General features: G+C 42.6%; 1 protein-coding gene across 2 annotated transcripts in view; it reads right to left on the bottom strand.

The window, feature by feature from the left end:
• Positions 1 to 3,614: 3,614 nt before the first annotated feature.
• The window catches only part of p115 (General vesicular transport factor p115), a 39,712-nt gene continuing 33,389 nt past the window's right edge, over positions 3,615 to 9,937 (bottom strand). The window contains exons 17-20 of one of the 2 annotated variants that reach the window (XM_089581252.1): positions 8,246 to 8,434; positions 7,311 to 7,442; positions 6,359 to 6,373; positions 3,615 to 3,977 (exon numbers count right to left, since the gene is read on the bottom strand). In XM_089581252.1, coding sequence (XP_089437378.1) covers positions 3,882 to 3,977; positions 6,359 to 6,373; positions 7,311 to 7,442; positions 8,246 to 8,434 — 432 coding nt within the window. In that variant the 3' untranslated portion in view covers positions 3,615 to 3,881. The remainder of the gene's footprint in view (positions 3,978 to 6,358; positions 6,374 to 7,310; positions 7,443 to 8,245; positions 8,435 to 9,937) is intronic. The other variant, XM_089581253.1, reaches the window with a different exon arrangement.

Genomic DNA, 9,937 nt, shown 5'->3' with positions numbered 1-9,937 from the left:
GCTAATGCCATCGTATCGGAAGATTCTCATGATGTCGTGGTTAATTACCTTAAACCTGCTGGTATAACTGCAAGGGGCTGGCTGATAAAACTGGGATTAACGATGGCTTAACCATATTAGCCACGAAGTCATGAAAGTCGGTACACACCATTGGTACAGGGCCTTTGAGGGGCTGCCACTTCGTTTTTGAGTTGCATCCAACTATGGTCCTTTTTTTTTTCGTGTAATGAAGATGCACAAGATTTAAACACTTTGCAGTGAGCCTAAGGGGTCCCATTAGTGCATGACCCCACTTTTGACATTTAAAATTTTTAAAATTTGTTGCTTTTGCACGCTTTCTTTGACGTTAGATATGCAGTCAGCAGCAAAAGCGTGCTTAGATGCAGGTGAAGAAAATAAATTCTTTCAGTGTGGTCACACAAGCAAGTCGCCTGAAATGCCAGGATGGTATCGATATGTCGATACCATCCTGGCATTTCAGGCAACTTGCCAGCTGACTGGGCCATCAGGCAGCACTATGATAAATATTGTTCCTAAGTTCATGCATCCCGGGAACTTTTGCTGATTTTTTGCTGGCAACTGTACTGCACGTGTTTTAAGTGGTTGAAAGTTCATTAAAAAAATAATGTGGGAAGGGGATGGCAAAGGGTGCCAGAGAGAAAAATTATGGGGGTGTCTAATTATCATTATGAGATGACCATGTGTTGGCATTGGGTCTCCTTGCTTTGAATGCTTTTCTTCATATTTTCTTATGTACTCTGCCATGTATTTCTTTGCTCATTAAAGGAACTTTGCTGAGTCATTCGTGGTCATTATTAATCTGTCAATTTGTCTTTTTTTTTGTTCTTCCTGTGGCAGCCAGCTTCCAGCCTCTCTCTTACAAGTTGAGCAGGGGAATTCCCTCTCCACTTTGCCACCTGTCAACTGTGGCAGGTAGCAAGTGTACGCAACACTACGATGGCGAACACTTTTTTTCTTTGCTAATGCATTAAAATAAAAGGGAGGTGGCAGCATCGTGGTTGTAGCGAAGAAGCCTAAGGAGGGAGGTTGACCATTGAGGTCATGATTTAGCAGTCAGTTTCTCGTCTCTCTGCCTGCAAAAGCTGGCTAGCGTAGAAGGTGTTACATTTTTGTTCATTAAATCAAGAAATGCTAAATGAGGCTACAGCTCGTACTGTTTCCCATGGCAGCCCTGCTCCCACCATTTTGAGCTGCAGGTGCAAATCGGCCCTCTCCCCAAAAGCTGGCTGCACCGTTGCATCACAGAAGAGCAGCTGTTAGGAAGTATTATTTTTACTTGTTTGATCTTTGATGTCAACATCATCTTAGGAGCCGGCTACTCCTCCTAGCACCAAAAAAAGAAAAGTATTGCATGACGATTGTTCCGAACGAAACAAATAAGTCAGTCCAGTTTAGTCCCATGGAGTCTTTCTGCGGAAATGAATTCTCCACATATTAAATCTTCTAACAAAAAAAAAACTGAATTCAAGACAAATTTGAAATGCTTCAAACTGTCTTATAATTTTTGTCACAGACAGTAGCCATTTTATTGTCCTAGGTGTTCAGCGCATCAGTGAGCGTGGGTATGCCCATCTCGAGACTCTGCAGGAACATGTCGCAGCGTCGGCTCGGCATATTGCTAAAAAGCTCCGTATGAAAGTGGTGCCAAACGTAGTCTGTGCATAACTTCACAGAACAGCTGGCATTGATAACTGAAATTAAGCATTAGGGCCCATGCAATGCAATGTTGATTTTCACACAAGGCTTCTTCGTCGATCGTGGTAGACATCTTGCGCATTGTGTTGTGCAAGCAGCACTGTGCAAGAGGAATGACACGTTTTATTTCCCTGATGGCCTGCATATGCCAGAGCATTACTGGAGTTTTTCCTGGGATGCTGCAAATCTGGATACATTTAAAAATAAATTTTCCGGATTTATTACTTCTTTTTGCTTTTGTGTATTGCTTTCTGTACCCCTTGTACCAGTGAACTGTTTCTCATGTTCGAGGCTTTTCATTTTTCATTCTCTGCAGAAATGCCTGTGAACTGCTTAAAACTGCTCATCTCAAAAGGCAAAAGGACTCTCAAAAGGACTTTCCTTAAAAAACTTGTGACACACAAGCAACGTAATCAAACATTCTTGCAGGAGTACTATAAATCACCCCTCCCAACTACTGCTACCCTTCCTCCCAAGGTTAATGAATAAAGAACAGCACAATGTCACTATAAGGAATTATGCCACGTCACCCACCCCTAATGGAGGGGTGGAGGAAGTGCAAGTTACATTCAATGGTCAGATGCTTATTGTATGCAGAGGCCATTATGATTTTGGAGCAATTCTTTGACATTTCCGACTGTGCGCAAAGCATAGCACTTGATGAAACAGCAGAAAACCTTCGTTGTCGCTTGGTATTCATCACAAATGCTGTGATGCAAACGGCTTTGGGCAATTTTTCGGGGGCCATTTGATAATTCATTTTTCTTGTCCCTTCAAAGCAGAGTTGAGATTTTTTACTGTACTGTATTTTAACACAGCTTAATCTCAATGTTACAAACCATGATCGATCCAAATTATAGTAAGTGAATACTAGAAAAGTCACACATTGTTCATCCCAGTGTTCGTTTTGCTGTGGTATATTGGCTGCTGTGGGCATGTCGGGGCATTCATATACAGAATAAACATATGGTTAAGGGATTGTGAAATTGCCTGCAATGCACAGTCGGCAGCAAAAGTCAAACGGGATATTTACAAACTGCTACATCTCACCTTACTTCCTTTATCGCTACCACCCTACCCTGACCCTCCCACTCTGCTCAACAAGTCGGGCAGCCAAGGCCACCCTTGTACATTACTCATGGGAATGCCCCCAACCCAAGGCAGGTCCCCCCTTACCGAACCCATCCCTCTCCTCATGGGAGGCCACTATGTGAGCTGCTCAACCAGCTGGCCAAACATGGCTGGTGGAGAGTGTGCTCGTGAGGCCCAAGCCCACGGACTTTTGGAGAAGTAGGAGCCCACCCTTGAGGACCTATTTCTTCTTAAAATGCTTGTTCCTCCTGCTCATCCTAGTGTTCGCTTTGTTGTGGTATTCTGGCTGGAGTGAGCATGACAGGGCATTCATACAGGTAGTAATGTATGCATAAGGGATTGTGGAATTATGTGCAATGCACAGTCGGCAGCAAAAGTCGAAGGTATATGCGTATGCTTGGGGTCAAAATATTTATAACACTGCCTCGCAGCCTGTTCACTTGGTATTATCAGATGGAACATGCAAGTGCCCTCATACCTGGAGTTCTTTCAGCCAACTGACTTTGCTTGCGTGACATCAGTGGAATGTTTTTCCGCACACCCACATCCTGCAACGTTGTGTTGACTGCGCTTTTTTAGATGTGAACATCTAGTGTGCTCAGCGTACACTGGTATGACATGGGATGTTCACAACTCAAACTGAAGCCCCTTTTCAAGGGCTCTAGAGGTAAGAGATCACTGTTGCAACGAATTCATTAAAATCATCATGCTAACTTGGCTGAAATGCATAGGTACAATACTAACAGAAGACAGTAAAATCTGGCTTTTTAAGCAAGCAGAACTATGGCAAGATCAGAGACCACACCAACATGTACAAATATTGCTTTATTAATCAAGGAGACCTTGTTGCTCGCAGCTCAGGGCCACCACCGCAAGCTTTCAACACAGCAAGTCAGTCTCATGCAATGTGAAAAAGCTGGATATAATGTGCATCTCATTCATTGCAGCCGCCCAACCTTTCACCATACCTCGCTGAACAAGAAATAAACAACACAGGGTGTAAATAGAGAACTTCTGTACAAGCAGCAGCTGTCTACAGTCTATACGACGCCCAGAGCCCCTTGATGCAGTAATCACACTTCCTCATTTGGCTCGCCAACCACGACAAGGTCTTCTGTCTCGCCAAGGTCACTGCCCAAATCGTCGTCACTTTCACCAAGATCAGGAACCTGCAGAGGTTGCACGTAAAACAGTGCAAGTGCAAAAGTGCTCCTAAGAGTGCTGCTCTACGCTCAGGCCCAGGAAGTTCCAATACACCTTGCCAAGACACCTCCCTTATCACCATGGTGCTTGGATGATAACAGGTAGGATTGAAAGGATCATGCAGAAATAATGTTGGCACATCAAGAAGGCAAGTGGCACCAGCATAACATTAAATTTTAGGTGGCCATGGTACATGCGACAAACACCATAAGTGCACTTGATACTGCGAATGTAGCTCACTAATAGTGCCATTACCACTTTTTGCTCAAAATGCACTCCTCAGGTGCTACAACCTGGATTCAATATAAGAACATGAACACCTGTTTCACTTCACTCCAACACTTATGCCGATAACCACAGCACATAATTTACATTACCACATTAAGTCTTTTCTACTACATAATGCCTACATTTAGTTCCCTCAGTACACAGGACTGTGGCAAAAAAAAAAAAAAAAAGAAGTGCTGCAGCACCATATATCCTACACTAAGAGTGAAATGATGATGAGTTGCTCATCTAATATGTGCACTGCAACTTGGGAAAGTTCACGACAGCTTGCAATATGCCTGCTTAGCTATCAGAAAGTGCTGTAATGGAAAGGGGACAACTAATATTAAGTATTAAGAGAAATGCTGGCTCAGTGATGCAACAATCAGAAAATGCCAACGCAAATCTTGTACCTGCTGCAGCAACCCCATGCACGTGATGTCAATAACAATAATAATAAAAAAAACATTAAACCATCTCTCAGCCATTAAAGCAGTGAGACTGGCAGCAAACAAAATGAAGCAGTTTTGTCATCAGGTTCCGCTTCAGGAATAAAAATTAAATGACCTGCATCGAATCGAATCAATGTAAATAAACACCTAGAGCAGCAAAGCAGGTCTGCTTCAAGCTCAATGCATTTCTTACACCTCAGTGGCCTGTGCGTATTCTTTAGCATATTGCAAAACACAGTTTCACAAAACACAAATTTCACAGTTTGAACAATATGCAACTGTAGAGAGCCAGTTTCTGGAATGCCACACCACTGCTCTTATTTGCGCTTTGTCTACAAGGGCAAAAAGATCTGCAAATCCAGTGTGGAAGGCAGTAAAGATTGTTCCATCAACTCCCTCCCTCTGTTATAAGTTCTCTCGAGCATGGCAGTACACTGGGATGCACATCATTTACCATACCATCACCACGAGTGCTGCCTTTCCCTCGAAGTAGCTTTTAACCAGCAACAGTGATAGCCAGCAGGCACAACCAACTTGTGAAAGTGCACATGAAGATTAAAAACCTTTCAATGTAGCTAGCTGTAAATTGAAAGACTACTATTCTTTCGACACATGCACAAAGATTAATAAGAAACCACTGTTCAACTGCCACAAAGAAGCGGCACCAACAATTAACTTAAAAGATTATACAGTATTGTGAACCTTAATCGTGAAGGTTTTTAAAAATTCTCCCGCCTCAACAGTTGGCTTATTTGCAGTGGAACTACATAACGCTTGGGTATTATGGCAACTTTTGTCCTTTACTAAGTTTGACAACGGTACTTACCTGGTTCAGCTGTGCATGATGCAAACCATTAATCGTCTGCGCGGCTACTGACGAACTAAAAGCTGCCGGCATCAGTTTGCCACCAAAGGGCGGCAGTGGTGCCATCAAAGAATCCGCGCACCTTGCAACGCTCGCTTTGACGCTGTTCATGTCATGGCGCTTTCCTTTGCAGACAACAGTGTGTGCCACGTACCAACGCCCTTTAGCATAAAGTAAGCGCTGGCGGCTTTCAGTTTGTTGATTTCTGTGCAGACGATTATGGGTTTGCACCATGTGCAGCTGAACCAGGCAATTACCACTGTCAAACTTGCTATGAGACAAAAGCTATCGCAATACCCAAGCTCTGTGCGCAGTTTCACTGCAAACGAGCCAGCGGTTGAGGTGGGAAAAATTTTCAAATTCTTCACGATAGAGATGTACAATACTGTAAAATAAGTGAAAAACCTCACATTGCAGCTCTCTGATGAAAACGGAGGGGCAGGCACACCACCTAAACTCTACGTCGTGACACATAATACAAATAAAAATGCAAAAAAAACATTCTCAGCATATGCACGAATATTAACGCTGCTTTGCTGACTAACCTGAACCATCAGATAACTGTGCCAGTGCTGGCACAAAGTGTTGTTCCAGACACAAGAGGCTAATTAAGCTGCACCAGACCATTTATATTGTTTGAACGTGAAGATGTGCTCTCGCTGCCTAAGAAAGGAAAAACAACAAGCTTGCTGTACCGCATGCCTTTTGTCATCATGCCTTCCCTTCACCACTGTGATCCCCATGTTAAAGGCACAACACTCACCACATCTGGCTCTGCCTGAAAGTTTCAAGAGGCAGAAGACATTTAGTCATTCAAAACTGAGACAGGAAACATTATACAGAAGAACACAGTGGGAAATTTCCTGGTTCGGTAGCAAAAAAGAATGAATGCACGAGAGAAAAGAGATTAAAAAAAGCATTCCATGCTGATTAAAAAAGCATTCTTTACATTCCATGCTGTTAGCGCTACTATAGAATAAGCCCTAAGAACCAATATATTCTACAAAATGACACCAGAAAATCGACTAAAAAAAAAACTAGAGAGATGACTCTATACTAGGGCCTTCTACCAGTAGCAAAAATGTCAACAATTCCCTAAATAAAAAAGAAATACTTTAATGAGGATTCTTACACTCTCTACTACTGGACTACTAGCTAACTCTACTGGACTATTTAAGCAATCCAGGCAAGTCGATGTCAAACTGCTTCTCAAAGAGCACTGACCATAATATGCCACTTTATGCAGAATGGTTGCACCCTAATAGGCCAGTTATTCATGCAGAGGAATTTTTTTAAGTCTGGCTGCCAAATATGCAAGTCTCTGCAGGCCCAATAATCCTGTGTCTACTAAGAAACTTAAACCTTTCAGCACACCATGCAAAAAAAATCCCCATAACCTGCAGGTCTTGTAACCAAGAAACGGTAATTATGCCAAGTGGAATAACCCCTAAGCTAATTCTTCTCAAAGCCCCACAACAGTCAGCGACGTCCTGTGTCCCTCTCTGTCTGCGTTCTTCAGCTGGTTTTTTTCTTTAGAGCCAGGGTAAACATCAATCAGAACAGAAAGGTATCCAAACAGGCAGAAGCGCAAGCAGGTGTTAAGTCTTATATAAAATGAAGGCAAAAGCACATGCAAAGCAGAGATTTTGGAATGAAGTTTATGAGTCAATTTCCATGGCACTATGCAAAGCCTATATTGGAAGAGTATGGTGTACCTCCACACCAAGTTCCTTGAACTTGGCCTTAAGCTTGGAGATTCTTGTGTCTTGCTCTGTAAGCATTACCAGAAGATCCTCTTGCTCTTTACGCAGTGTCTGCAGCTCTTCCTCGGATGCCTCCTTCTCTTTCTAGAAAGGCACAAATGCATACACTCATCAGTCGCTGCTGAATGCCCAGAATACTTGGGTGGAAGTTTGCCAGCGTCAGCCTACCTCTCGTGAAAAATTCCCGAAATAACCACTACGTCACTACATCTGATGTTGGCAACATACTGGATTACCACAAGCTTTTAAAAGTCTGCACTGTAAGATGAAAACTAAGGCAAGATAGGGGACACATTTGCTGTCTTCCAATACCCTCAACCCACTATGATTGCACTTGATATAAGCAAGTGTGTTCTTTTGACTAAGGTGCTTGTACCGCTTGAACACTGTTGTGGTCTACAGTGCACTAGTACCAATGAAACAAAAGAAATAAGAACTACCTACAAAAAAAAAAAAAAAAGCTTCTATGCCAAGAAAAAAAAAAGTAACTTATACAGGCCAATACACTCCCCATAAAACTGCACAAAGGTGGGACATTGTACCCTTCGCTGTCAGGAGTTGTTTTTACGGATAGAGCAGAATTTGTACAATTTGTTTGCAGTCGCCCGTGAGTCAAAGAACGACAGTATGCCACACAGCTGAGCTGTGCTGCAGTGTTCTGTGTCAGCGCACCAAAGAGGGATGGTGCCAAATGAAGCACGCACTGAGTAGTGCAGCAAGCATGGCAGCTACCAGCTCCGATCAGCAGACCCCAAAGCAATGCCAGGAAAAACAACCAAACAGTATTCAAAAAGCTATTCTTTGCCTGGCTGTTATGATGTCTCTGTATCACAATGTGCAAGCAACTAGTGGTCTGGTTGACTAAGCCAAGGTGTCAAATAGCTCACCTTAAGAGCGGCGTTAACCTGGCTTAATGAAGACACCTCTGCTTCAAGGGCCGAGATCCTTTCCTTCGCAGAGTCAAGCTCAGCTTTCAGCGCCGGGTCAACCGCAGGGGCAGCAACCACTTCGGCAGATGGCGCACTGGCAGCCTCTGCAGCGAACGCCTGGCTTATCTTCTCAGCCTTCAGAGTTTCCTGTATTGGGAGAAAGTAGGCACACTGAGAGAACACCCAAGAAACAGAGCCTTCCTGGTTGTGCAGTGTTGGAAATAATCTGGAAAGCTATGAATATCAGCACATTTGTGGTGAATGCCAGGAACAATAGAAAAATGATACTAGAAAGAAAATATGAACACAAGTCAGATATGTGTCCACTTCGTCATGTGACACTGACTGAAAAATTACCAGCAATTCTGTTCAAGGGCTGTTACCGAGTAATTTTGAGGCTGCAATCAAACAGAATGAAATGCCAGCATATGAAGACAGTGATACACAGTAGAACTTCATAAAGTGATTAGTGAGAACAAACTGAAGTTGGCCTACATCAACAGATTATGGCATTCTAATAACAAGGATGACACTTTCACTGAAAACAGCGATTTTATAAGCAAAAAAAGGCCACAAAATGAAATATGATGTCTCCATCACTGGCAGGTCCCAGGGGCTAGGATACAAAAATGAATTTTTTCCAAGTTTAGAAATCGGACGGAGTTGTCCTCAGAGTCCCTTAAAGATTTAAAGTGCAGAGACCACACCTCTATAGCAGTGCACAAAAGATCTGCAGTCAACAAAAATGGCACAGAAGAAGGAATGAAAGAGATGAGACAAAGGACACTGCACAGCTGCAGTTTCAAAAGGTGCCCAATGACACATACAAATCACGTATGACCAACACACCAGAAAACAATGTCACCCATCAATTATATCAATGGAAAACATGGCATATCCCTCCAACAAGACCTCGGAATGATCAACATCTTAAGCACTTCACTGTGCTCATTGCACATGACCTATTTTTCCTTCTTTTCTTAATGTTGATTTTGTTATTTGGTCCCTTTCTGATTATCATAAATGTTTACACTTTATTTAATCCTCGTGTCTAACCATGCACAACTGTGTACGTACGCATACATGTAATGCATTTACTCATGTAATTTGCATATCCCCTTTTGAAGCCTTAATGTAAAAAAATGAAGAGTGTGCAAATTACACTAACAAATATGGTATGTGTGCGTGCACACATGTGTGATAATCATTTTACTGTTACCTATAGCCAGCAGCGGCAAAATGTTAACATGACTTACAGCACTTCTTTACTCATAAAAACACCATTCTAACATTTTGCCACCACTGGACACGGCAAAGATTAAATAATTATTTTAATGCTTTACAATTTGCATCTGGAATGATTACTTGTGTAAAAAATGAGCTGACGCTGAGGCAGCGATCGAATATCAAGCGTTGACACACCTAACATAGGTCACCAGTTCGAATCCCTGCCGCGAGCTAGACTCTAACTTAAGTTTATGCTGCACGAAACGCTGAATTGTATGACACTATCCAGAACATTCTGTGGCAAACGGTTGGCCCACAAATTTTACACGAACGTTGGGACTAAGTGGCCCGACTTTGATGCCTGCCAGAAAGAAATATATATACCGGATTGACATAGTTTAGTTTCAAGTTGGGGTGTTGGGC

The sequence above is a fragment of the Amblyomma mixtum genome, chromosome 3 (assembly GCF_055824585.1).
Source record: "Amblyomma mixtum isolate Tamu chromosome 3, ASM5582458v1, whole genome shotgun sequence".
NCBI lineage: Eukaryota > Metazoa > Arthropoda > Arachnida > Ixodida > Ixodidae > Amblyomma > Amblyomma mixtum.
This window is presented reverse-complemented; position numbering and strand designations above follow the sequence as displayed.